This window comes from Emydura macquarii, unplaced genomic scaffold, assembly GCF_026122565.2.
Source record: "Emydura macquarii macquarii isolate MOO-44397 ecotype Brisbane River unplaced genomic scaffold, CSIRO-AGI_Emac_v2 contig_1348, whole genome shotgun sequence".
NCBI lineage: Eukaryota > Metazoa > Chordata > Testudines > Chelidae > Emydura > Emydura macquarii.
The window spans coordinates 1,269,719-1,296,922 of NW_027131485.1; the positions used below are offsets into that span (position 1 = coordinate 1,269,719).

Here is a 27,204-nt window from a genome sequence, read left to right on the forward strand (position 1 = left end):
CGGTCACCCTAAGAGTACGAGTCCACCACAGCCATTCCCCCACAGTGACATTTCCAGAACATTGGAAAGCTGAGCCCCCTCCACCCTCAGGAAAAGGAAACCAGTCACACCCCCATTCAACCTGCTGTCTGAGGAGGGCCACGTGGAGGAAAACGTGCACTGCCACTCTTCACTCCCCCAGCAGAGTGATGCACCCCACAGGCTGGGAAAAACCACTCTGCAGTGACTCCCAGAGGCGGGGATAGGAATAGCTATGATTCTCCCGTACACACACACACAAACACACACACGTACATAGTACTCTTGCACCATTCCCTAGAGTGACCCTTGCTGTGAGAGGTGTAACTGGAACTGCCATGAGATCTCCTCGAGGGCAGCAACACTCTTACACCAATCCCTACTCTTAGGCCTGGTCTACACAGCGACCTAACTCTGTCAGCGTCTACACGGACATGCAGCTCCCACCGATGTAACTCGCCCACTGTACCGCCTTAATAACTCCACCTCCGTGAGAGGCGTAGCGCTTAGGTCGGTGTAGTGAGGTCAATGCAGTGTCTGTGTAGATACTGTGTTGCTTACGTCGACTGTTGCTGCCTTTCAGAAACCCACAATGCCCCATACTGGCAGTTAATTCAGTGCAGGCCCGCCAACGGGGAGGTAAGGGGGGCAATTGCCCAGGGTGGCGCAGGGGTGGGGCCTGGGTCCAAGTGGGGCGGACTGTGGGCTGGGCCACAGGCAGAAGAGGCAGGATGGACTGTTCCGCCCTGGGGCTTGCAAATGCTGTCCGCGGGCCTGATTCAGTGCAACCGCTTCTGGGGAGGACGCACACTGCCGACACAAGGAGCATAGTGTGGACACGTAAAAACCGATTCAATTACTGCAGTGGCTGTACTCCGATGTAACTTAGGTCAACTTAATTTTGTAGTGTAGACTTCCCTCCATTCTCATTTCATTGCTGTCCATTGCTTGGTGCCTTTCAGCTCTGGGAAATATCTGTTCAGCCCCAGAACACAAGCATTGTACAACGCAATGTGCTGACATAAGCGGAGCGTTAAATCCTAACGCTCTGCTGACAATCCAGGCTTTGTCCGGTCTGGCCTATCGGAAGCAGCCAGGGGGCTGTGAGGTGGAAAAGCGGCTGGGACAGCGCTAGAATCAGCTGATTCTAAACCAGGATTACAAACTACAAAGAATGAGGAGAAAAAAAACAGATGGACAAAATTCCTCCCACATGCATAGAAATCATCCCCCTCTGGTGGGAGCAACACAGAGGAGGGGCAAGAGGGAAAGAGGCATAGTTAATACTTCCCCCAGAGTAGCTATGTGAACCAAGAAGGCTATTTTATCCCCAATCATGTCTCCCCCTGGAGTCCACTCCTTCCCAGGGCACTGTAGCCCATTGGACTGGCTTGCCTGCTTGCCTTCATTATATTCAGCTGTAACACAAGGAACCTACAGGCCTGTATCCTGGAAGACATTAGCTTCAGCAAGTTACCATGAATTAGCATAAGCGTAGTTAAGTAGGCTTGTAACCTTTGGCACAGATAAAGGGCCTAACGGTTACCATTAGATTTTGGGAACTGGGAATAGCTTGCTCAATGGCAGGAGTTCGAGTTAATGGTAAATGGCAGCTGAATGGAAGTAATAACCACAAACCGGGTTAAACAAGAAGTGACGGATATGATAATGAGCTAAAATGGCATTAATATGTATTAATATGTTGATTTCCAGACTACGTGCACCTCAACAGTGTATGAGTAAGGAAGTTAGATTTGGGCCTGGAACGCTGAGCATTAGCATGAATATTCATGATGGCGCACGCCGAATACTAGGGCATCCCACCATGTAGAGTTACATTTCGAGGGTTTTCTTAGCGTGTTAATCTTTAGTTTAATTGACCCTTCAGCTCTACCATCAATCTTGGGCATTGAGAGACCTGGACCATCAGACTCACTTGGCATGTCCAGACAGGGCTGGTCCTTTGTCTCCTATCACCAGGTCCCCAAGGAAGGGTGTAAAGATGCAAATTTGAGTGCTTATGCAAGGAATGATACCACAGAGATCCCCCAATTCTGTATTACTCTCATTTGTTCATGTAGCTTAGACTTTCTTGGCTTTATTCATTATTTTAATAAAAATCTCTAAGGCTTTATTTTGCCTGCAGCGTGAATGTCCTTGTCATAAACCCTGAGGGTCCTCACAGGATATTGAACTCATTGGGTTTAGTTCTGGGTAGCCTGATCCTGGGGCCAGAACCTTATTACCTTCTGACCAATGAGCAACCAATGCAATTATTATTGACTATCAAAAAGGATCAGGTAACAACACGGCCCACCTGTAGAATTGATCCAAGGTGATTTCTCCCAGTCACTTCTCTCTCCCAAGGAGTCTTGTCCTAGTCAGTGAGAGAATCTCCCAGGGGATTAACCCACAGGAATTTCTTCTCAGCCATCTCCCCCTCAGGAGACCCAGCCTAACCGGAGGGGGGCTAGTGCAATAAAGACCAGGATGTATCTGGGATTACAATCCAAACTCTCTATTCTTGCCTCAGTGATAAAATGACACCACCACGTCACCATTCAGGATTATTGTGTTGCTGTTGCTATTGTTAGTGAGAACACAAGGTCTGGATTAGTGCTGAGAGAATGAACAGTCTGACTGTGCAGGGCAGGCAGGGAGTGGATTTCTCCGCTCCTCTCCTCCCACCTAGAGTCAGGGGGCCAGCTCCCTTTTCTGTCTCTGATAATCCCCACCACACACAAACACACGTGGTCTCCTGACACGCAGCCCTTATATCAGGCCTTCCTGGCTGCACATCCCCCCGTGGGTCTGACGGTGGAAAGGCAGGCGAGCAGGATGGCACTGCGGGTAAGGGAAAGGGACAAGCACCTGGCGTAACTCACCAGCTCAATCTGGTGGGCAGTGTCTGGTGTATAGGTAATTCAAGCACGGGGTAGATAAAGAAACAGCATTGCAGCGGGGGGGAGGGCAGGGACCTGAATCCTTGCCAGAGCAAAACTAGAAACCTAAAGGTCCATGAGAGTTCTGCTTATGAGGCTGCCTTTCTGTTTGAGTAACGAACCCCAAAATGTCTCTCTGTCGTAATCAAGTAGAGAAGTGTGTTTTAGGGCAGCAGGTGAGATTGTGATCTCAGTTACACTGGTGTAAATCCAGACTAACACCACTGACTTCACTGCAGTGATTCCAGAATTACGGTGTGGTGCTGAGATCAGACTCTGACCTAGCGACTAGTGGAGCAACCCTTGCAGGTGTCTTACTTTTGCATGTTAAAATAATCTCCCCTGGGACAGCCAGTAGCAGAGAGAGAGTTGCTGTTGTGGGGACATGGAACATGTTTCGCTGTATGTGCTGTTGTGATTGTAGGGATACAAGTGAAGCCCAGATTGGGTGGCCAGCATGTCTTCCACCCCGTTTACACCTTACAATCAGCTTTGCATGAGCCCAAGTGTTTCAAAAAGGGCAAAATGTGCGAGTATCATCGTATCGTGTGTGTGTGTCCATCCAAACAGCAGCATGAGAGCAGCAGGGGAGTGTTTAGTGGGATCCATCTTTAGCAGTAGCAAGACAGGAGGCTGGAGATTAGCAGTGGAGCTGCATCAGGGATGATTGTGTCTCGTCTCCTGCCCTAAGGACGTGTGTGTCAGGGGGATCCTAAGCATGATTTGGAAATGGAATCCAGTGACAGGGTAAAGGGACGGGAGAAGCAAAGCCCCAGAGAGAGACCGAGTGCATGACACTATTGGGAGTGAAAACTGTGACTGGAGCAGAGCCCCAGAGCCTGCCAAAAACGGGTGATTTCTCCCAGTGATGAAAAGGGATCATGAGAGTTTATTATTAATTTATGATTTGGTGGCACCTCGGACCCCCAGTCATAGACCAAAACCCCGTTTTGCTGGGCACTGTACAAACGGAACGAAAAACTGGTCAGTTGAGGGTGGAGTGGGAATATTGCTAGTGAAGGAAAGCAGGTGTAACTCCCCAGTGTGGATGGGGAAGAGAGAAAGCTGTTTCAGACAAATTCATCACTTACTGCTGCTCCCTGTTCCAAATCCTGATGAAGAAAGTACACTGAGGCCCAAGCAGTTCACTGGGTAAGGATCTGACTGGGGAGACTGTAAAACCTCAGTCCCCAAGGGCTCAGCATGGACACGATAGATTGATCCCAGGGTAATTTCCATAAGAACAGTGGCTTGACTCATTTTTTCATGGCCACAAGTTTTCTCTTCTCCATTGTGTCACACTGAGCAACGGGACCCTTTGCTCCTGCTCTCCACCCTTAGTAGAGCCGGCTGCATGTCAGCGGTGCTGTTGCCATGTGATTTGTGTGTATCACAGGAGAGCAAGTTGGCTCGTAAGTGCATCAGAAAAGGGGGGGGGGGGAATGTCAAGCCGTTCTTCTGAAAAATGGGTTATTTAACAAAAACATGAATGATTGAGAAACGAACCTGCCCTCTCAGCTTTTATACGAGTTTCACTCCTGAGACTGGGCAAAGATCCCGGCAGGCCCTTTTTGGAAAGGGTGATGTGTGTAACAGTGGGTGAGCACTTCTCCAGCAGCCCGTGTTCCATTGACTTGAAGGAAGATGTGAACAAATGGGCGAGAGTCCAGAGGAGAGCAACAAAAATGACAAGAGGTTTGGAAAACATGAACTATGAGGAAAAGTTGAAAGAACTGGGCACCCATGGTCTAGAGGAGGGAAGGCTGAGGGAGGACAGTCTTCAAATATATAAGTATGGTCATCAATTGTTTTCCATGTCCCCTGAGGCCAGGACAAGAACAATCAACTTCGTGTAGTAGGAAAAGCTTTCCAACTCTCAGGATAGTTAAGTACAGGAACTGGTTACCTAGAGAGGTTGTGGAATCTGCCTTATTGGAGGTTTTTAAGAACAGGTTAGACAAACACCTGTCAGGGATGAGCTGGGTATACTTAATCCTGCCTTCATATGGGCAGATGTACTAGGTGACCTCTTGAGGTCCCTTCTAGCCCTACATTTCTGTGATTCACTGTTGGATTCCCCTCTGATCAGTCCTACAAAGACCTCAAAGTGTCATGCCCAAGTCTTTGAAGATTTTGCATTGTTCGGGGTAAGGAGTGGGAAAAAGCAAATATGACTTAAGGCAGGTTTTTGCAACAAGAGCCCTGGCGTTTCTCTGTAAGTTGGTGCAGAGCAGTGACTCCTTAGCTATCAGCAGATGAAATGGGATCTGCTTCCCCAAAAGTTCTTTTATAAAGAGCTGGGCTGGATTGGAGAGAAAAGGGAATTCTGAGAGCAAAGAAGGCTGAGTTTCTTTATGTTTATTTTATGGCGTTGCTGAATGAGAAAGAGGTGGGGAGGGGAGAGAGAAAGAGGAAGACAAAGGAAAAGATAAAGAGAAGATGAGAAAGAGAGAGTGAGCATGAAAAGTGACCTGGTGAAAAAGCTGTGGAGGGAATGGGGAAGCAGAGAGACGGCCAGGGAGAGAGCTGAGACATGTTTCTTTATTGCTCAAAAGCTTGTCTCTCTGACTCACAGAAGCTGGTCCAGTAAAATATATTACCTCACCTACCTTGTCTCTCTTTATGGCTGAGTGTCACTGACTTTTTTTTTTTTTGTTCACAGTTTGAGGCATCATATCCAGAGGGGCTATGTCCTGGCTGGAGTGTGATAGTTAAAGGCGAAACCAGCTCCAACCCAAATATGTAAGGGCATTATCTGCAGCCGTTTTTCAGAGAATCGTGGTCTCACAGGACCCAGCTGCCAGGCTTCATGAGTTTGAATCACTCATTTCTCTCATTTTTTAGGTTTGAAATTAATTTCCTCTGCAATGCAGGAGACCAAATCGCTTTCCACTTTAACCCTCGGTTCTCTGAGTCCAAAATCGTCTGCAACTCCTTCATCTCCAACCGCTGGGGGCCAGAGGAAGTAACTGACACCTTCCCCCTAAAAGCAAAGGAACCCTTCCAGGTAATTCAATATCAACCCACAAATCTTCTGGGGACACTACCTGCTGGGAGAGGCACATGACTCCCAGCCCCGGTAGTTGGGATCAGCAATACAAATCATTCAAACCTTCCCTCAATGCACAGTTTTACTCAGTTACACTGTTTTAAACCTGGAGGAACTCCACCGACTTCATTAACTCCAATGACAAATAGGAGAACAGAAATCTGACCTCTTTAGCACTCTGGGCCATATCCAGTGAAATGATGCCTGGAGTAAGCAGGTGTAACTCCCAGAGAAATCCCTGGTCCCATTTAACCAAGATGTAAATGGTGAGATAAACTACACATCAGTTATAAGATGACTATAAACAGATGTAAGTGGCTAAGTGGTGTGACTTGCATGCACATGCCATACAGGGGCTGTGCAAAGCAAGTGTAATTTACAAGGCAAATGGGTGGAGTGTGTAATTAGCAGGAAAATCAATTAACAAGAGGATGTAAGACAAAGCGTGACTCCTTCTTCCTCTCTCTCTCTCACACACACACACTTTAAATTATACTGACAATGCCTGTAGCACCCTGGACCCACTTATTCAGAGCTGACTTATCCTCTCAGAACACCAAAAATCAGTGTAAGCTATGGTTGTTTTGCACACTTCCTGGATGCCAAATGAATGTTAGTTACACTGTTTTGCCATTTCCCATTTCCACCAGTGAACCACCAAGTCCCTTGTGTTTTCATTCAGCCTAGTCTCTGGGCAGTGGCTTCCATTGTTTCAACTATCACTAAACAAAGAGTGTTTAACTTTTTCCCTTAGTTAGCCCGAATGGAAGGTCACAAGCACACCCATCAGTGTCCTAGAGATATGTGATTGACCACAGGTCAAAGACCTGCTTTCAAGGAGCCACCCAACCTCCAGCATAACAATAGCACAAGAGAGCCACCAGCTGGTCTTTCATCAATTGCTCCGGTGATGTTTCAGGCCAATACATAGAGATCCTAACTCTCACTCCCTCTCTTTCAGATTGAAATCTACTCCGACCCAGACTATTTCCATGTCTCCATTGATGAAAATAAAATCCTCCAGTACAAGCATCGGCAGAAACAGCTCTTGGCTATCACCAAACTGCAGGTTGTGAAAGATATCCGAATTTCTTCAATGGAAATCACCAAACGAGGCCTTTATTAGGCACCAAAGCTGGGACAGGCTCTCCAGCCTACCACCCTTAAGAGCCCTGCCCCAGTAGGCAGCTGGTGACCCTCTCCCCTTTCTCTCTCGCCCATCATCTGCTGTCTCCAGCAAGGAAAGATGTTGCTGGAGAACACTAGAGCACAGAGTTGTCATGCCCAGGATGTGCTGTATCCTAGCAATACAAATGGCAATACACAGCAATCTAGTTAAAGTCACTCTGTCCAGATCCCAGGATTCATTCTGACGCCATGTGTCCTAAGGTGGAGAACTGGAATTCTAGGCATTTTCACCTAGTTTGTGGTAGTTAACAATGGAGTTGGCTGGAATGCCACATAGCAGTTTGTTGTGTGTGGGAGTCTGCACCGAATGGTCAGAACATTTGAATTTTATCCTAGCAAATATTCCTACTCAGGAATAGAGTATGAATTAGCTACACTTCTCAGCTGGGTAGACGTCGATCTAGATGATGGGTAAGAATGATGCCAGCGGAGAGCGGCATGTGCCTACTGGAGCTTGGTACAATGTCAACATGATCGCCAATAAAATCTGAAAAACAACGCTTGGAGAAATGGCTTCTGAATTCTTTGGCCCTGTGTCCCAGCTCACAGGCAGCTTCTTTTCTCCAGTAGAGAAGGGGATACCTGACAAGCAGTAGCAGAGGATTATGCTCCTTGCTCCTGCACTCATACAAAATGAGGCCTGCCCATTTCCTTAGAGAAATCCCGGCTCTAAAATATCACCAGTTGGTCAGGTCGACTGGATTATTCCTCCTGTGGGGATTTAGTCAGGGTCTGATTCTCCAGCCACAGGATATAAGCAACTCTAATTGATTTCAGAGGGAGTCATTTGTATCCAACAGTGGGAAAACAAGGCCCGTTGGTTTCAAAGGATGGTGTGAAACCAAGCTCCTGTTTAGAGCCTGGGGAATAAAATTTGTCACCAAACTAATTTTGCAAGATTTCTCTGAATAATTTTGACAACTGTGCAACAATACACATACTTGCTCATCTCTAATCCTGCCAACTCTCTTGTTGTTATACAGATCCCAGGAGTGATTTGGTGGGTCTAAAAGGGGAGGGTTTAAAGGAGCTCTAAGCCCAGATGATTTTCTCAGAATGCACTGGAGGCACAACTAAAGTCTATGCTGAGGGATCCTAGAAGGACCGGGTTCTAGCAATTATGTTTTTCAGGATAAAGACGAGGCACTATACGCAATCTCTCTCTCTCCCTCTTTTTCCTCTTCCTTCTTTCTCAACCCAATGGAATCAACACACTCATTTGTTCTCCTGCTTTCTCCTTTCCCCTTTCCTCTCTGACATTGTCCACTTCTTTCTCCTCTTTGTGGTGTATTATGTGTCTGAACGCCCTAACCGCACTCCAGCAGAAGCACGGCTGCTAATGGACAAACTTGCATACAGTGAAGTAAACATAGTATCATCATGGTTAAATATGAACATGAACTAATTCAAAAGGCCAATTACAGCTGCCCTCCAATCATCCCCTTGTTCCCCAGGCATAAGACAGAGTGTGTTCTAAATGGCAAGCCATCAGGCGAAAGGACAAACGGCCACTATCTGTCCTTGCCACCAAGAGGATTACACTATGTACTCATCACAGCTCCTGTACCACCTCTGGTCATTGGACGGAGTCATCAGAATTGTTATGTGTCCAGTGAAAAATCAAAGTTTTGCTCTGGCTTTTTCAGAACTCTTTAGTTTGATCATTCTCATTTCTTTCTATGAATAGTCTTAATGACCTAAGAGGAAGGGGTGAATAGCCTGCCAATCACAACACAGAATACTGCAAACTCTACATTTATGAGTCTCCTCAACGTTTATGGCTTTTCCAGACTACAACTCGAGAACATCATGTTCTCATTGCAAAGATTGTACTGGGGACACAAGAAGGCCCAGAATAGATGTGTTCACATGGAAAGAATAGAAAATATGTTTAGTAGGTGGCAACCATGTGGGAATTGTGATAGATGTACCTGGGGTGACAGGACAACTTAGTCTCCTTGTTCATCCAGGCCTTACCACTAACTGAGTCCCACTTTAACCTGGAGAATCTGAAGTGAGACACTCTTTCTCTCTCCATGTTCATTCGGTTTTGGAGCTTCCAACTGCCCTGGATTAAATCAACCCTTCCTGGGTGCCACTGCCCAGCTAGGAGTCAGTCTCTGAGGAGGGGGCTTATTTCTACAGGAGCTGCATTTATAGTCTGATCCAGATCCAAGTTACAGTGGCTGAAACCCACATTTAACTCTGCTGTGGTCAATGCAATTACACTGGTGTAAAACAAATGCAAGTGCAATCAGACTCAGCATCATTAAGGCTTAAAATTTGCCCTGTCTCTGATAATGCTGAACTATATTGGGAAGAAATTGCTCTTTTTATTTGTCTTTGTTGGGAAGTTTGGTGATACTGATCGTGCTTCATGGGGGGAAACTGATGACGGAATTCATAATAATGGTACTTTGCACTTATATGGCAATAAACCCCTTATATATTCCACCACTATGTAAATATTCCACGATTCCAATGACTTCAGTCATTGAGCCTGGATGAATAGGACAAACATATTTCGTATAAATAAATAAAAAGAACTGTCATAAAAAATTAGCCAACAACATCCGATTGCACCATGACTCTTATAACACATATCTCCCTCAGCCTAGCGTAGACAAGGCCATACGCCCAGGCTCAGGATTAAAGAGTTCTCTTTCTCCTGCCTCCTCTTCTGCCATTCATGGATCACTACGCTTAAACAAAGGGCTTGAGAAAAAAATTAAGCAGTCTGATTTTGATGGTGATTTAGGCTTCCATTGCTGGCCGGCCACTGTCTGCATCAGCCTCTTGGTCAGGGTCACCTACTGCTGCTCAGGTTAGCCTGAGAGGTTTGCTGAGCCCCCGTAGTCTTTCTCATGAGAGGATGTGGCAGGAGACCACTGATTACTTGTCTTTTGGCTTCAAGAAAAAGACACTAGGACTTTCCCCCCAAGCTTTAAACAGACCTTCATAGTAACGATTAGGGGGCTGAAACTGGGTTGGGAGCTGATGAACAGGAGTCGTCCCCGCCCCATACATGAATTCCTTGGAGAGTTTAAAACACTGTTGGAAGGTGGAGGAACAGAGCCAGCACATGGTCTGCAGCCTTGAAGGAGACTAACTCACCCCCAGTGCCATTGTAACGCCCCTAGGCTACTGCACATCCCAGGCCGTAGCTTTCCTGCATCACATTTAAAATGACTGAGCACAAGAGTGAGAGGCATGCTGTGAAGCATCACAGGGTGCCCGCACGGTACTGCACATGTGGGGAGAGGCTATCTGTCCTTACATCTCCTTGGCGGGGTAAGGCAGGACTGTAGTTATAAAAACAGAAGCTGCTGCTGCTCTTACTGGTTTACATAAATGAGAGAGGAAACCTAAAAAAAGACGCTCAGCTCGTAATTCGGAACAGCGAGAGAGAGCAAGAGTACAGGCTGGAAGAGACCATGTGTCTGACATCGGCTGAGACCCCATTATTTCCAGGCTGAAGGAGTCCTCTCCCTGCCTGAGGCACGTTCAGACTGATTTAACAAGTGTTTCTTGCCTCTGACTGTCCCAGGTAAATCCCCAGGCTAGAGTTTCTTGCCCAGGAGTCTCCTTACTAGGACGGAGTGCTGAATCTCAGTGTACTTAAACAGGTTGATGAGTGTCTTTTACTGACAATGTATGTTGTAATAGGGCAACAGAGAAGAAGTTCTTCTGCCCCTAAGAGGACCTGATCTTCCTCTCATTTATACTGGTTTTACACCAGTGCTCCAGTGAGTTCAATGGAGTTACTCCTGATTGGCACCTGTGTCAGCGAGAGGAGAATCAGATCCATGAGCCTTTGTTTCTGATCCTGGTAATGGATTCTGTGCCTGCTCTGCTCCTCTGCCGTGACACCCAAGGTCAGGGCCCCTCAGGGCTTTGCTGAGTCAGGCAGTGTCACAGAAAGCAGGCGTCCCACGTGGTATCCGCTGATGCCTGTGACATTCAGAGTTTGGTCATGACTGTCTCCAGCACGCTTAATACTTGTCACATTTCTCTGCAACTAGGCTCGGGCAGCTCCTCCACAGCCAGGGGCGCCCCGTGGCTCACTAGTCAGGGACAGTCCCATCCAATCAGCAGAGCGTGCTGTCCAGAGCCATCTGACTGAGCGGTGTTCTCTCTGCCAGCCTTCACAAAGTGTGCGTCTCTGCCACACGGCTGCTGGGTCCTAGCTTCGGATGGGGGTGGGATGGGAGAAAGGTTCATTGCCGGTGCTGATTAGCACCAGGGCCCCCCCATGGGAGGGAAAAGGGTACACTTTACCGGGGTCCAGAGGCCCTGTGGGGCCCAGCCCAGGCTGCAACTCCCATTACAGGAGGGGGCCTGTGTTAAAAGTTTGTATGGGCCTGAAAAAATTAGGCTTGAGCCCTGATTAGAACTGGGGAATACTGAGGCCTCCTTCTAGTTCTGGAAGCAGGGGATGGAAGGATAGGAGTGTTTAAAACCCTTTTGGAAGGTGAAGAAGCAGAGCCAGTGCAAGGTCTGCAGCCTTGGATGAAGCTAATTCACCCCCACTGTTACTATAATCCCTTCGCCTTGTTATTAATTCTCTAGTGAGCAACTTCCATTCTGCCCCGCTTCATTCCCCAAGCAGTGACTCCTGCTGGAGAGTGCAGAGCTGATCAGGTGCAGGCCTCTGGCCCCCTCATTGAAGTTTAGCCAGCAATTTTCTGTGAATGCCAGCCTGCGTTTCTGAATGACTGCCTGGGCCATCATTCCAGAACCCTGGAAAACCTCGCACCACCATCACTGAATCTGGTGCTGGGGAGAGCAGCAGAGCTGATTAACAATAGGCGTCTTTCTCACCCACCACCACTCCAAACTCACCGAGGCTCCAGCAGACTCCAGCCTGAGTTTCTGATTTACTGCCCGGGCCTCTAAGCCCCTTAAATCCACAGGATTTGTGGTTACTTTGGGAGGACGCTGGAGATGAAATGTGCCTTCATTCCAAGAAAATGAGGGAGGAGATATGGAGGAATAATTCACTATTCTAGACTGGGTGAGACAGTTCTTACTGCTGCCAGCCAGGCCCAGCTGCATGAGGTCTGCCACAGTTTGGACCTAGTGAGTCAGTGGAGATTGTGCTGGAAAGGGGATAGGTGCTTTTTCTTATGGAGTTTGTCAGGGAAGGGGATTACTTAAAACCATAGGACAAAGCCTGAAGCTTTTAAATTATTTCAACTTGGAACTCAGCCCCTCTTTCTCTTCAGCACTAGCTTGGATGAGACACACCAGCCTTGTGACTGGGGGAAGGAGGAGGGGAAGGCAAGTACCATCCTCGGATACTCGCTGGTTCTGGAGATTTAAAACAGGTTTGGGAGAGCTCATTGTCTGAAATCAATAAACGTAATACAAAGGGCCTGGTATTGGAAGCTGAAGTCCTCAGATGATTTGACAGTTATACTATTATATATTACCAGTGACCAAGGAAATGCTATTTATTAGCCTATCAGGATCCAAGTTTATTACACTCTCCAGTTCTTGCGGTCTGCTCAAAACCCTCTCCTTTCACTGTGTTTGGATGCAGCCGCACATCGCCTGTAGCACTGCGAGTTAAGGTAATAAAGCTAATTAAATCACTTGCTTCATCAGAGCAGAAGATGATTGCCTGTTGAGATCAGGAATTAATTCTCCATCCCATCCCATGTAATAATAAAAATATTTAGCTCTTATGTAGCACTTTGTGTCTCTCTGTCTATAAATGCTTTGCAAAGGGAGGGCAGAAGCATCACCTGGCCCATTTTACAGGTGGAGGACCTGAGACACAGAAAGGGGACATGACTTGGCTAAAGTCAGAAGAGGTCAGTGGCAGAACCTGAAGCACAACCCAGTTCTCCTCATGCCCGATTCAGTTTCCGACCCATAGGAACACATTATCTTCCAGCAGCCGTGTACAAATAGCTAGGAACTGTACAGACTGGGGTTCTTCCTGGCCTTCCTCTGGAATCTTGACCAACTCCAACCAGCTTTCATGGGCTATTAGACCCACCAAATATTGCAAACCCAATGGGCAAGATCCTGGCCCCCGTTAAGTCTGTTTTGTACCCCCAGCAAACCAGGTCCCACACACTGCACGTATTGGCTGACCACTAGATTGAGAGAAGGCCCTAACTTGCGAGCAGTGAATTAACCGAAGATGCAGTATCTTCTGCTGCTGCCAGCTTTTCTTTCTATGCTTCAGGCTATAAATTATCATTTCTGTTGCTTCCATTGTTTCAGATTCCACACTACGTAGTGACCTAAGTACCATGCATACCTGTTTACTTTCCTCTCCTTTAACACCACATCCTGTCCCAAAAATAAGATGTCTAGGTAACTTATAGCACCAGCTGGCTCTTGTCTGTCAGATTTCAGTATCTAACCTTAGCCTTTGCTCTAAGTTCTAGCAGTGTTGCATCTTGGCTACCACACTGAGCCTCAGAGGTGGCTGCCTCCTAGTGGTGGATGATTGACCACTAGCTGTACCTTCGGTAAATTTCCAGGGGTCCTTCTAGGTGAAACATTTTACAAATATAGCATTATTACTACAGAGAAAAGGCACTGTACACAGGAGAACCTTTTCTTATTAAGAACTAAAAAATATGGATTTTGAACCTCTCAAAATGTAGGAGTGTTTGGGTCAGCCTGTTAGAGAGAGCTGAAATAGTCAGACCCAAATTTAAATTTGCATCCACCCCACAAATTGGATATCCAGATTCCAGGTACATCTCTCTTTGTTACCTTGCTAAAGGCTGCAGAACAGGAATCCTCAAGATTTCCTGAGTTTGTACACAAAATATAGCAGGTTTTATTTTTAATACGTCATTCAATCTCCAGACATTGTTACAATGGCCATACTACAGCAACTATGCACTAAACTAAACCATGCACTCCACAGCAGATCCAAGGAAAAAAACTAACAGAGTCAGGCTCAAAATGTCCTCTGGGAGATAGACTTACTCCCTACCTTTGTATTTTAATTGCTTGCTTCTCCTTAAGACCCTTTGCTGGCAATAACATTTTTATTCCAATAGCTCTTTTCCCTCCATCTTTCCTTCCTGTCTCTATTTCCCCTCCACTTCCCTCTGTGCCTGCAGCAGGAGATGGTAAACCACACTGTCAAATTTAAAGCCTTTGTCATATGATGCCCCCAATTAGCAGTCAGCTGATCCAACTGAAAATCCTTTATCATGTGATGACCTAGTAGTCAGCAGAGCAGATCATGCTTCTGGATGTAAAGCAGAGAGGAGTCTGTTAAGAGTTATGTAAATCTGAAAGTGTGTAGAGGATTCATGCAGTGTCCTGGTGATTAAGATATTGATGGTCTCTGGATAATCTAGTTGTGCTTTGCCATCCTGGGCCTCTCCTTTCAGGTGTACTAGCATCATTCAGGTGTGATGTCACTGAAGTTAATAGTGTTACACCACTGTGAAACTGGTGTAGCTGAGAGGAGAATCAGACCCACCTGACTTCTTCAATTCACCTGGTCTTGTTTATTTGGGCTTCATTTTCAGACAGGTTCTAAGTGTTTCTCCCTGGTGATGCAGGAACGGGTGTTTTACTCAGAATGGCTGTGTCACTGGTAATTTAAAAAGAGAAAGAAAAACAAACCCTCACTTAATTAAAGTGACCTTAGTTTGTAGCCCAGGAGAGAGAGAAGGTGCAAATGCTAGTAAGCCTGTTGCATTTCTGCTGGGATAGGAGGAGCATGTAGATTAATGCAACCCTTTGGGGAAATATGTGGGTTCTTGAAATTAACAGGAACTTCAGTATCACACTACCCCTGAAAACTAGCACATAAGGTTTGAAATCCTTGACTTTCTCAGGGAGCAGGGCTCTGAAAAATATCAACATCTCATTTTCATGAGCACCAAATTCACCTGCTCCTCCTCCAAAAACAAAGAAGTCCTGATTGAAACAAGCAGGGGCAGCAAATCTGGCTGTTTGCTGAGGGTTTGTTCATTTGGTTTTCCCTTTCTTTCCCAGATGCCTTAGTGTATTGTGGTGGGAAATTCACTGCTCCCCTTTGAAAAGCCAATCATGTTATAAAACACATTGATCTTTTGGATAGGGTGAATTTCATGAGAGAGGTCTGGTTGAATGTGAGCTCAAGATCACTTAAAAATCTTGCTTATATATCTGTGCTGTAAATTAGACACGTACAGCATGGATTTCTGCTGACAACTAGTTTCAGTGTTAATGCAGCTGTGTTTTTTGTATTCACTGGCTCTCCTTTTTATTTCCTCTGCCATTTATTGAACACTGATTCCCCATTTGTTTGTTTTAAATAGATCTGAAATGTATTTAGGTGCTTTTTATGACTTGGCAATATAGTTCTTTTTTAGCAGTAAGGTACTGAGACTCCAGAGAACTTACCCTGTCAGAATAATTTTGGAAGAGAGTAACTTTTAAAGCTAAAAGTACTGTAACATCATCCTTAAGGCAAAATATCGGTACACATATACATAGCGCAAGAACTCTCTATTATTTTGTTGCAGCCATTGTTCACTCTGCTACCCCTTCCTCCACCCTGTATCTGTCTTGTCTATTTATAATTACAAGATCTTTGGGGGAGGGACTGTCTACTCCTCTGTGTTTGTACAGCACCTAGCACAATGGGATCCCACTCTTGATTAGCCCTTAGGCTCTACCCTAACAATAATAATTAATTTTTATGATGTTTAATAGGGATAAAATAACACATGGGCCCTGCCCTTAGGTAGAAGGGAAATATCAGCAGCACAAACTGGATGCAGGCCAGGGCATGGAACTGAAACCACATTGCATTGATGGATGATCTCCTCCTGTCAGGGGACAGAGGTCCCACATCTAATCTCAGCCTTCTGGCTCTCTCTGCAAAATTCAATACTATTGACCATGAGACTCTGCTGAGGGAGGTGCCAAGGGTCCAGGGGAATGCATTAGAATGAGCTGAGTCCTTCCTGGAGGGATGCATCCAACCAGGAGTGATGGGAAACTGAACTTCCACCACTAGACTTCTCACTTCTGGAGTCCCACAAGGTCCAACTCTCTCTCCAGCCCTTTTCAACATCTCCAGCAAACAGTAGGTAAACAGCAAGGACTCAGCTTATATTTGGAGAGGAGAAAAATTTAATTGTGGGGCATCATCACTTGAGTGGTTTGCTGTAACCATGTGCAGAACTGAAGGAGTTACTCCTCCTTGCATTCCCAAACCTGGGAATAGCAAGGAGTCAGTTTGGCCACTGGCATAAATTAGAGCAGCCTCAAAGCTTCTCTAACCTAGGCTGATGACTATCAGGATTGCCAGAGCAAATCACATTCTAGCCACACAACTTCCGGCTCTAGCACACAGACCTGGAGCACCCCTACGCCATGGTGCCAGGAAGAGGTGGCACTGAGCCAGCTATGCAGACTGTGCCCTACCCAGGGATCAATTGTGCAGCTGCTGCAAAAGGCAAAGTGCAGGTTTTAGCATTTGTAATATGTTTACAATGTGTAGGGCACGACTATGAGCTCTTCTGAAATGCTGACAAAGCCCCAGAGTGGCTGAACTGGGCTGGTTCTCCTTTCACACCGTTGGCTTTAATGGGGTTACTTCTGAATCACACCTTTGTGAGACCAGAATCAGACCCCTAATGTGCAGAGGTGAAGAATGGGCTCCTGTATACCTGATTTGGCTTTCATACCAGTGTAAACCAGGAACAACTCCACTGAAGGCCAACTGGTGTGACAGGAGAATCTGGTGCTCAGTGTGTTCTTTTTGTTAGGATACTCTAGCAACTTTCTTCTGGCTGAATTTCACATCTTGAGTTATTTGATGACTCTGAACTTGTTAGCAACATCCTTGTCCTCTGTCACCTTTATATATTCCTCCACATCCCCACCTCCACCTCCCCCACTGTAATATGTCCTCCTGATCCATGAGTTAGAGATGACTGGGCACTTGTGCATGGTGCCAATGCGATACAAAGTTAGATTCACTGCCAGTAGCTTAATTACATTGCACCACTGATCATCTTAAAATGTTGTTTGATATTTTAAATTTTAGATTTTTCAGGCTTCTTGACACTGGGCCATGTAGGTTGGCAGTGGAGTCTCTGAGGGTTACTACAACTAAAGTCATTAGTTTGGACTTTTGGAATATGGACGTAGGCAGACATATTCCATGACCTAGGTATAATATCGCTTAAGGGACACATTTCTTTGTTCTTCACCTGGCCTTCTATTAACATCCTGTTAGAGTTGTATGTCTACTCGCCTCTGCAGTGTGAATGTTGTGTACAGTGACATCTCTACCTTGGGAGAATATGTGATGTGTGAGCAGGGCCTGGGTGAAATATCATTTCAAATGATTAGCTCTGATCTGCACCAGTGAACTGCTCATTTGCAATATAACCATTTGCTTTTGGAGTAGGTGTGAAATTATAGCAGATGTCAGGTATCTGAAAGGGTATTTGGGCATTTCACTGTGGGGTGGAGGTGGGGGGTGGGAATATTGTGTCTTGTGCTTTGAAGAAAATAACAGAGTTAGTTTGTAGAAGTTGTTTGTCTCTGGTGTGTTATAAATATAGGTACATGAAACTGTGAGGAAATGGATCTTCACATGATGAAAGCAAATGCCAAGAGATTTATACCCAGATCACATTCCCCCCCTGACTTGAGATTCCATCAAGGGCATGCACAAGGGAGGGCAAACAGGAGCCCTCCCAATAATCAGCAGAGGCACGGAGCTTCTCTGGCCCTGGCCCTGGGATCAGGGCTGGAAGAGCCAGTTCCTCTAGCCCCAGAGCAACAGAACGTGCCCCTCCAAAAAGTGGTCACATTTTTATTCCTGCGCATGCCCTGGGTTCCATTGTTGATTTTTCTTTCATTTCATGGCAGGCAGACTGGAAATATTTCCCTTTCCCTTCACATAAATAGATTAAATTAGATGGAGTTTTTCCCACTGTGTTCCATGGAATTGTAAATTCACTGACAAACAGCTTCTACCTATGAAAAGGGAATCTCAAAACCAGGAGTGGATTATCATCCTAGCCAGCCTTCTCTTCCTCCCATGTGCAGCAAATAGGGGAAATACTTTTTTTTCCCTCGGGGGGAGGGCAAAAAGAAGAGAATAAAGATTAACTCCCTGTCCCGCCCCAGTGATTTTAATTTCCTTTCCCCATTTATTCCCTGACAGAGACTTCAAACTTTCTAGTGACTTTATTCCATGATTTGGATCCATTTCTTAGGGCTTGTCTACACCTGCAAATGTACCACAGTAGGTATTCTGGAATAGTTATTTGGGTACATTGCCAAGCCCTTAACTCCTCAAAGTTTTATTCAGGAAAGGACACTTTCATCCATCCATCCGTCCGTCTCAAGTGTTTCTAGAGGGCCTATTGCCATCATCCTATTTGTACATCTATTTGTTTATTGAACTGAATTAAACATAAAGATTTGGATTAACCATGTTGTACAATAAAATTGAGCAATAAAAATTCATGAGTCTCTCCCACAGGGGGCAGTATTGTAGCTGAGCCCAAATAGTCAACTCCGAGCACATCTGAAGCTCCCTTGCTGTCATTGGCTTCTGATCCATTTAGCTAGGTACTAAACCTCTTTATCTCCTACTGCGGATCGAAGCTCTACTGCAAACCACGCTTAACTCAAAAGGGAGCATAGTTCGGCTTTATTAAACTCCGCTTTCCTGCCCTGATGGTTTGGAGTTAATGACATCATCAAACAGCATGAGAAGGTGGTTCAAGGGGGGGCCGGGGGGAGGGCAATTTTGTAAAATGTAAAGCTAGTAAGGAAGTCCAGTTCCCGGGCTGGGGGCGGAGGGGGAATCTAAGCCCAGCTGAGCACACTCGCCATCAGTAGGACTGGAGCAAAAGAAGCCGGTGTCCTTCCTAGGCAGAGCTTTGGGCACTGACTGGAGACACTTGTCACCGCTCCCACCAGTGTGCGCAGCTGAATTGCTTCCAGCCGCCGAGCGCTCCACTTCCCCGCCGCCCTCCAGTCCCTGCCCGGGCTCCGGAGCCGCGACGCACCGTTCCGAGCCCGCCTCTGCCCGGTGCGCGCCGGCGGCGGGAACAGCGGCAACAGCCGGCAGCGTTCGCGGGGGAAGAAGTGGCGGCTCGAGGGCAGCGCGCAGCGAAGTGGCAGCGCGGGGAGGCGAAGGCAGGAGCTCGCAGACAGCGGCGTGCGCGGCGCTGCAGCAGCCGGGGCTCCGAGCCGCACGGCCGGAGCGCGGGGCTCGGAAAGGCACATGCCCGAGCGGCTGCCGGCCTGAGCCACAACGGGCGCGGAGCCCGGGCCGAGAGGGGACGGAGCGAGCCCTCGGCCGCTCGGCTCTCGACCCCCGCGGAGGCCGGCCGGGGACGGGAAGGGAGCTGTTCTTTCAGCACCGCCGCACCAGCCACCACGCGGGGCAAAGCCCGGGGGCGGCTGCGCCTGGGGCCGGGCCGCTGCAGCCGGCGGGGGCTGTGCACCGACCGCCCCAAACTTTCCGGCCCGGCCGCCCGCAGCTGCCTCCGTCTTTAGCTGGGACTGCGTTTGGGTGCGGAGGGGAGCCGGTTCGCCCGCCGCGCCTCACCCCCGGCAGGTCCCCCAGCAGGACCCCGCAGTCCCGCCTCGCTGCTCCCCGCGGCCGGGAGCACGGAGCAGGCAGCCCCTTCCCGGGCAGGGCCGGGCATCAAGCAATCAGCTGCAGCACTGTCCAGCCCGAGCCCTCGGGCCCCGCCCCTCTCACAGCCGGCTCTCTGCGCCAGGTGAGTGCGTTTACCCCGACTGGGCTTCTTGGGGTGGGGGGCAGAGGGTAGGGGGATGAGCGGTGAGGAATGGGGAGCTGGGCTTGCCAAGAGAAGGGGGCGCTGGCTCGGAGTCCCTCAGGGGCAGGGCTGCTGGACAGGAGCAAGGGGCGCTGTCGGCTCAGCACCAGGCCTGGGGCGATGTGGAAATACAACTTGACTTTCTAGGTGAAAGTCCAGCTGTGAAAGAAGTGCTGATGAAGGCCTGTCCACCCCCTAGTGACATTTCCCCCCAGCGAGCTGGGATGACAAGGCTGGGCGTTCAGCCGACCACTGGAGTTGGGACAGCATAGTTTGCTATTAACAGGCATGACTACTAACTGTGGTATGTAACCTGTTATTTAAATCAGCTTGTGTAGCAGATGAGTGGAGGATAGCTCACGTGACACCCATTTTTAAAAAAGGTTCCAGCGGCGATGCTGGCAATTACAGGCCGGTAAGCCTAACTTCAGGATCAGGCAAATTGGTTGAAACTGTAGTAAAGAACAGAATGATCAGACACATAGATGAATATGATTGGTTGGGGAAAGAGTTATAACATGGTTTTTGTAAAGGGAAATCATGCCTCACCAATCTACTAGAATTCTTTGAGAGGGTCAACAAGCATGTGGACAAGGGTGATCCAGTGGATATAGTAGACTTAGATTTTCAGAAAGCCTTTGACAAGGTCCTCCACCAATGGCTCTTAAGCAAAGGAAGCGGTTATGGAATAAAAGGGAATCTCCTGTATCAGTAACTGGTTAAAAGACAAGAAACAAAGGGTAGGAATAAATGGTCAGTTTTCCGAATGGAGAGAGGTAAGTAGTGGTGTCCCCCAGGGGTCTGTACTGGACCAGTACTATCCAACATATTAATAAATTATCTAGATAAAGGGGTAAACAGTGAGGTGGCAAAATTTGTAGATACAAAATTACTCAAGATAGTTAAGTCCAAAGCTGGTTGCGAAGAGTTACAAAGGGATCTCACAAAACTGGGTGACTGGGCAACAAAATGGCAGATGAAATTTAATGTTGATAAATGCAAAGTAATGCACATTGGAAAACATAATCCCAACTATACATATAAAATAAGGGATCTAAATTAGCTGTTACCACTCAAGAAAGAGATGTTGGCATTATTATGGGTAGTTTCCTGAAAACGTCCATTCAATGTGCAGTGGCAGTCAAAAAAGCTAACAGAATTTTGTGAATCATTAGGAAAGGGATAGATAATAAGACAGAAAATATTGTATTGCCTCTTTATAAATCCATGGTATTCAAGATGTGGGCACTTGAATACTGCATGCAGATCTGGTTGCCTCATCTCAAAAAAGATATACTGGAATTGGAAAAGGTATAGAAAAGGGCAGCTAAAATGATTAGGGATATGGAAAAGCTTCCAAATGAGGAGAGATTAATAAGACTGGGACTTTTCAACTTGGAAAAGAGATGACTAAGGAGGGATATGATAGAGGTCTATAAAATCATGACTGGTGTGAAGAAAGCAAATTTACTCCTTCTGATAACACAAAAACTAGGGGTCACCAAATGAAATTAATAAGCAGCAGGTTTAAAACAAACAAAAGGAAGTATTTCTTCACACAATGCACAATCAACCTGTGAAACTCCTTGCCAGAGGACGTTGTGAAGGCCATGACTATAACGGGGTTCAAAAAAGAACTAGATAAGTTCCTGGAGGATAGGTCCATCAATGGCTATTAACCAGGATAAGCAGGGATGGCTGTTTGCCAGAGGCTGGGAATGGCTGACAAGATGGATCACTTTGATGATTACCTGCTCTGTTCATTCCCTCTGAAGCACCTGGCATTGGTCACTGTCAGAAGACAGGATACTGGGCTAGATGGATCATTGGTCTGACCCAGTATGGCAGTTCTTATGTTTTTATGTTCTTCCTGCTCCTATCTCTGGGCGATGTGGGGAGTACCTGTTTGTCCAGGGATATTGTGTCTGGAAATAATCACAGACTTCTACAAGCAACGACAATGGGGTTCAGGAATCAGGGCCTGAGGTCTTTGCTCAGCATTTACTAGGGCAATTGCTATGGGAGGTCAGCAGCCAGTCTCCGTGTTCAGAGGCTGAAGTAAAACCTCTCTAGTTGCAGATTATTCCATGACATGCAGGGTTCTTACAGCTTCCTCTGAAGCATCTGGTGCCAGCCACTCTCAGAGCAGGATAATGGACTCGATGGACCATGGGTATGAGCCAATATGACAATTCCTAAGTTCCTACGAATTTCAAGGCACAGTCCTATGCATGTAGCTAATAAATTCACTGGGAATCCATTTCTGACTATGCACAATTCCCCTGAACAACAATTAAGAAAGGAAAATATTTATAGTAGAACATTCTGACCCTTCCTCATTAACCTTCTTTTCCAGGCTTGTATGATTCCATTGAAACATGCCAGAACTCCTTAGAGTCTGGTGGTGGGAAAGGAGCTTCACAGTCAACATCATAGAGTTTAAGGCCAGAAAGGACCACCAGATCATCCAGTCTAACCCTGCGGGCTGCTGTTTCTCTAGTTGCTTCTGTGTGACTTGCAGCAATGAATTCCTCCTTCCTTTTCCCAGGGATCCACCACAGCCTGCTGGAGCTTTTGAAACGGGAGAACATGTCTCTGCCCGGGGTATGGAATAGGAGTCAGGAGCTGGACTGGGAGGAGCTAGAGAAGATGCTCTTCCTGTTTGCAAAGGAGCCTGTTACCATCAGCCTCACCATCATGTACTTGCTTTCATTTGTGGTGGGATTTGTTGGGAACATCATGTCCATCAAAGTGCTCACCAGGAAACGTAGCAGCACGATGTCCAGTCTGAGTGCCACCAGGAGCCTTCTTATCAACCTGGCCGTCTGTGACTTGATGGTGGTGTGTGTCTGCATGCCCATCACTGTGGGAAACTTGATCTACAAAGCCTGGGTATATGGGGACTTCCTGTGCAGAGCTGTGCCATTCATCCAGGCTATGTCTGTCTCAGCCAGTGTGCTCAGCCTCACAGTCATCAGTGTGAACAGGTATTACAGTGTGCACAACCCTCTGAATGCCAGGTCCTTCTTCACTCAGAGGAAGATTCTCAGCGCCATCTTGCTGGTGTGGGTCCTGTCCTCTGGGATCTGCATGCCCCTCATATTCATGAACAAAAGGGATGAGATTGGGGCAATGGAGGGCCTGCCACTGGTGTTCCCCATCTGCAGGGAAATATGGCCTCAGGAGCGGCTCAAGCAAGCCTACAACTTCCTGCTCTTCTGTGCCCTCTACTGCCTGCCCGTGCTATTCAATATGGTCATCTGCTTCCTGACGGTGCGCAGGCTGTGGAGCTGCACCAGCCCGTTGAAGGAGTGCAACTCCCTGAACCGATCCCTGCCAGCCTCCAGGCTGAAGACCCGCAGGAAGGTGGCCCAGATGGTGGTGGCCCTGGTCCTGCTGTTTGCCATCTCCTGGCTGCCCGTCTACATGATGGACATCTGGATTGACTTCAACATTCCCAAGTCTTTGCAGGATGTGACTGCATCTCCCTGGGTCCTGCAGCTCAGACCTTTTGCTCAGTGGCTTGGCCTCACCAACTCCAGCCTTAACCCCATTTGCTATTGCTTTGTTGGGAATGTCTACAGGTCAGCCAAGGAAATGAAGAGCAAATACCACCAGAGGATGGTCTCCCTTTTTAACTTCTCTCTGTCTGAAGGGACTGCACCTTCTTCTGTGCCTGAGTTGCTCTCTTACAGGAACGCCATGGACTCTGCAGGGAAAGAACCCAGCCGCACCCTGCCAATGGGCAAAAGATGTCAATGGGGCTATGACCCTAAGAACAATTGTGAAAGTCCACTGATGTCCTGCCAGCCTCTGTGCCTAAACACCACGTCTAGTGAGAAGGCTTCTCTATAATTCTGTTCAGGAGGAACGCCTCTTAATACATTCATCCTTATGAAGAGGTGTATCAGATGCATCTGATGGCCATTTAGTAGGTTTTTCTGAATCTGATATTTTAAAGAGGGAGAAGAAATCTAGCATGCTCTCTTACCACCACCATCACTCCGCCGATATGGAGAAAGGAAGGAAGGAGAAAGAGAAAAATGCTGAGAAAAAGATTATTTCTGTCTTAACTGAGATGAACTTACCAAGAAGGACAAATTATCTCTACCAGAGACACCTGTACGCAAGAAATGCTAAATCCTTTCTCCTGTTAAAAGCTTTCACACTAAATAGATAAACCTCCAATCAGACATTCTTCTCTCACATGTCCATCCCTGCAGAGATGCAGGTTAGATACATGAGCAACTGTACTTCGACTGCTGCTTACCCTGTGCTGATAAAGTCCAAATGGAACAAGCTCTCCTGCCTGCAAATGACATCAATTGTAGTTGCAAGCAGTAAAGAAATGCTAGAAACTAAATAACATAAATAGTGTTAGCAGAGAATTTTGCCCGCCGTGCCACTTGAGACGTCAGTGTCTGATCTGTAACACACCAAGCTTCCACACAAACAAACGCTAGCAAAATGAAATGGCTGTGCCGGAACTAACATAGCCATCAGGGTTCTGTATTTGGAAATTCACTAGAGATAATGTGGTCGCAGGGCCTACTCAGGACAGTAGGAAAATGGGATTGGTAACATTTCCTTTTGGTGGTTTGGATGTAAATGGATTTCTGTTAACACATTTTACACTCAAAAAGCCAGATCTCCCTCAGCTCTACATGTACAACGCAAAGACAATGGCATGTGAAAATAAAAGTAAAAGGTGTTTTATAATAAAGTCAGAACCTAATCTGTAGTGTTGTTATATTTCTCTGGAGATGAGAGATTCAAAGTGCTTTTATTTCCCTAAAGAGAAGAGGCAGGTTAAAACATGCGCTATTATCACTTCTAAAGGAGTCTTTGCTAAGTAAACAGTAATGATTGTTAATACTATAGTAGTGCCTAGAGGTCCTGGAAATTCATTGTGCTTGACACTGTATATATTCATAATAAAAGACTAACTCTCTCCCAAAGATCTGACTGTCTAAACAGACACAACAGATAAAGGATGGGAGAAAAGAATACAACATACAAGCAGAATGTTGGGATGAAAGTCCAGGACCATCTCTTACTATACATCTGTACAGTGCCTAGCACAATGGGCCCCTCCCCCCCACATCTTGCTTTGGCCTCCTGGTGCTACCATAATGCTTTGTTCTCTGCTTACTTGCTCATCGGCGCTTGGGAGAGTAGGGGTGTCATGTCAGTGAGCAGCAAAATTAAGGAGCACCCTTTGTGGCAAAGGATTTCACATTATGAAACCTAAACTTTTGAAGACCAGAAGCAATCTTAGAAGAGAACAGGGGACCCTGTATTCCAGGGGAACATATGATTCAAGTAACATCCTACCGTCTCCCAGGCAGCCTTTTGCTTTGAGAATTCAGAGACAGCCAGACTGAAATAGCTATCTGTCCCAGCAGGATTTCCACCTTTTTAATGATCATTAAGTAACATTTCAAGTTACTAATGATCTGCCTGAAAAACAAAGGATTGCCTCCTAACAGGCAGTTACATCTGCAGTCTGTTTTCCCTTCTTTGTGGTTAAGCATTTTTACAGTGGGCGAGAAATGTCTCCTGACTGCTCTTCTCGGTGTGAAAATGCCATTTGCATTTCTGCAGGTCATAACTCATGGGACATGGACAGCGCCTGTTGCCTGGTATGTAAATAGCTGGCCTTTTAATACCCTTCAGGGGAACATTAGCAATGATTTTATTTTCTCTTTCAAAGCACAGCTTAGTTAGTGTTGGTGAAAGATGCCAGGCTGAGCAGCTGTAGGGTCCTAATCCAAAGACCATTGAAGTCAGTGGGCTTTGGATCAGGCCCTATAAATTGAAACCCTCTATCTACAAACCAGGTGCAGCACAGCATTGCAATCTTCCCTTATGTTGCCTTGATAAATGTATTCAATCCTGTTCTGAAGGATCTGTGTCTAGGGAATGAGGGAATATAGGAGCTGCCATATCAAATGTATTTAGTCCAGTATCCAACTTTGAGACTGGCCAATAGTAGATGATGCAGATAATGGTACAAGGACTCCACACTGAACAATTACAGTATAACCTTCCCATGGGAGAAGTTTCTTCCTGACCCCATCATTTATTGGGTTTGCTTATGCCCTGAAGCATGCGGTTTTATGTATCCTTTAAAAAAAAAATCTTTAGAATCCTAGTGAATGTAACTGTAGGTGTTGTCATTATCTATGAAACTTTCTAATCCTTTCTTGAATCCTACAAAGCTCTTGGCCTCAGTGATATCTTGTGGCAGTGAGTGCCCACAGGCCAACATGCCTGCATAAAAATATTTCCTTCTATCACTTTTAAATGTATTGCCTTTCAATTTTGTTGAACCGCCCCTTGTTCCAGTATAAAAATAGGAGCGTCCAGTTGAACTTCTCTGTGCTATTCATTACTTTTGCTGCCTCTAGAGAGGAAAGGAATAAGAAGGGACATAAACTACAGCCTCAGTATTTCCACAGAGCAGTTTCTCCTCGCTTATCATCATTACTGGTACTTGAACCTCCTTCACGCTCCATACCCATTCACTCCTTGACCTCTCTGTTGAAACTACCCAGAAGTCTATTGATTACCATGGCTTGTTTTTGTGATATGCACACCTGTTTGCTAGTGAGAACATCAATTTATTTCACTCAGTCTACCCAACAACGGCTAAATAATAAAGATTGTCACTCAATATCACCCTAGGACAGATCCTGTGTCCCAGGAGCCACCCCATCCCGCAGTAGTGTCTGTGTGAGGCATGCTAGTTCAGTTGAGGCACAACCTCAACATTTGGAAAGGTATCTTTTTTCCCTCCCTGCTCTCTGATAAAATACAGCTATTTATATCAGATCCCCTGGCGGTCCTTCAATCTCCTTGTTTTTAATGCCTGACAACCTGACAGGCATCTAAGTGCCCCTAACACTTGTGGCCCGGTGAGGAATACCAAACAGACACATCTTTGTATACCAAACACAGATGAATTCCCCCCATGGAGCACAAGCTAAAGATTTTGCTCATGGTGTATAGATTAGGAAACAAATTTCTCTACACACTAGTCAGTGGGGGCTGGATTGTTGGAGAAAGTGCATTTTAAAGATACCAGAGTCTTTTCCTAGGAGAGTCCCAAGAAGTCCAAAGGAAATGTCATAATTATCTAATAATCACTAGATAGTCCCTGGAGCAAATGGGCCCAGTCAAGACTCTTTAAGCTCAGAAAGGAAAACGAAGATGCAGC

At 46.5% G+C, this 27,204-nt stretch overlaps 2 protein-coding genes across 2 annotated transcripts; both read left to right on the forward strand.

Moving 5' to 3' along the window:
• Nucleotides 1-2,856: 2,856 nt before the first annotated feature.
• Nucleotides 2,857-7,135, forward strand: GRIFIN (galectin-related inter-fiber protein). Its single transcript, XM_067551472.1, has 4 exons — nt 2,857-2,868; nt 5,623-5,702; nt 5,805-5,967; nt 6,971-7,135. Exons 1-4 carry the CDS (start codon nt 2,857-2,859, stop codon nt 7,133-7,135), a joined length of 420 nt encoding a protein of 139 aa, XP_067407573.1.
• A 15,373-nt stretch (nt 7,136-22,508) lies between these two features.
• LOC137155268 (QRFP-like peptide receptor) lies at nt 22,509-23,840 on the forward strand. The gene has a single exon (XM_067551473.1). The coding sequence runs from the start codon at nt 22,509-22,511 to the stop codon at nt 23,838-23,840; it is 1,332 nt and encodes a 443-aa protein (XP_067407574.1).
• Nucleotides 23,841-27,204: the final 3,364 nt, after the last annotated feature.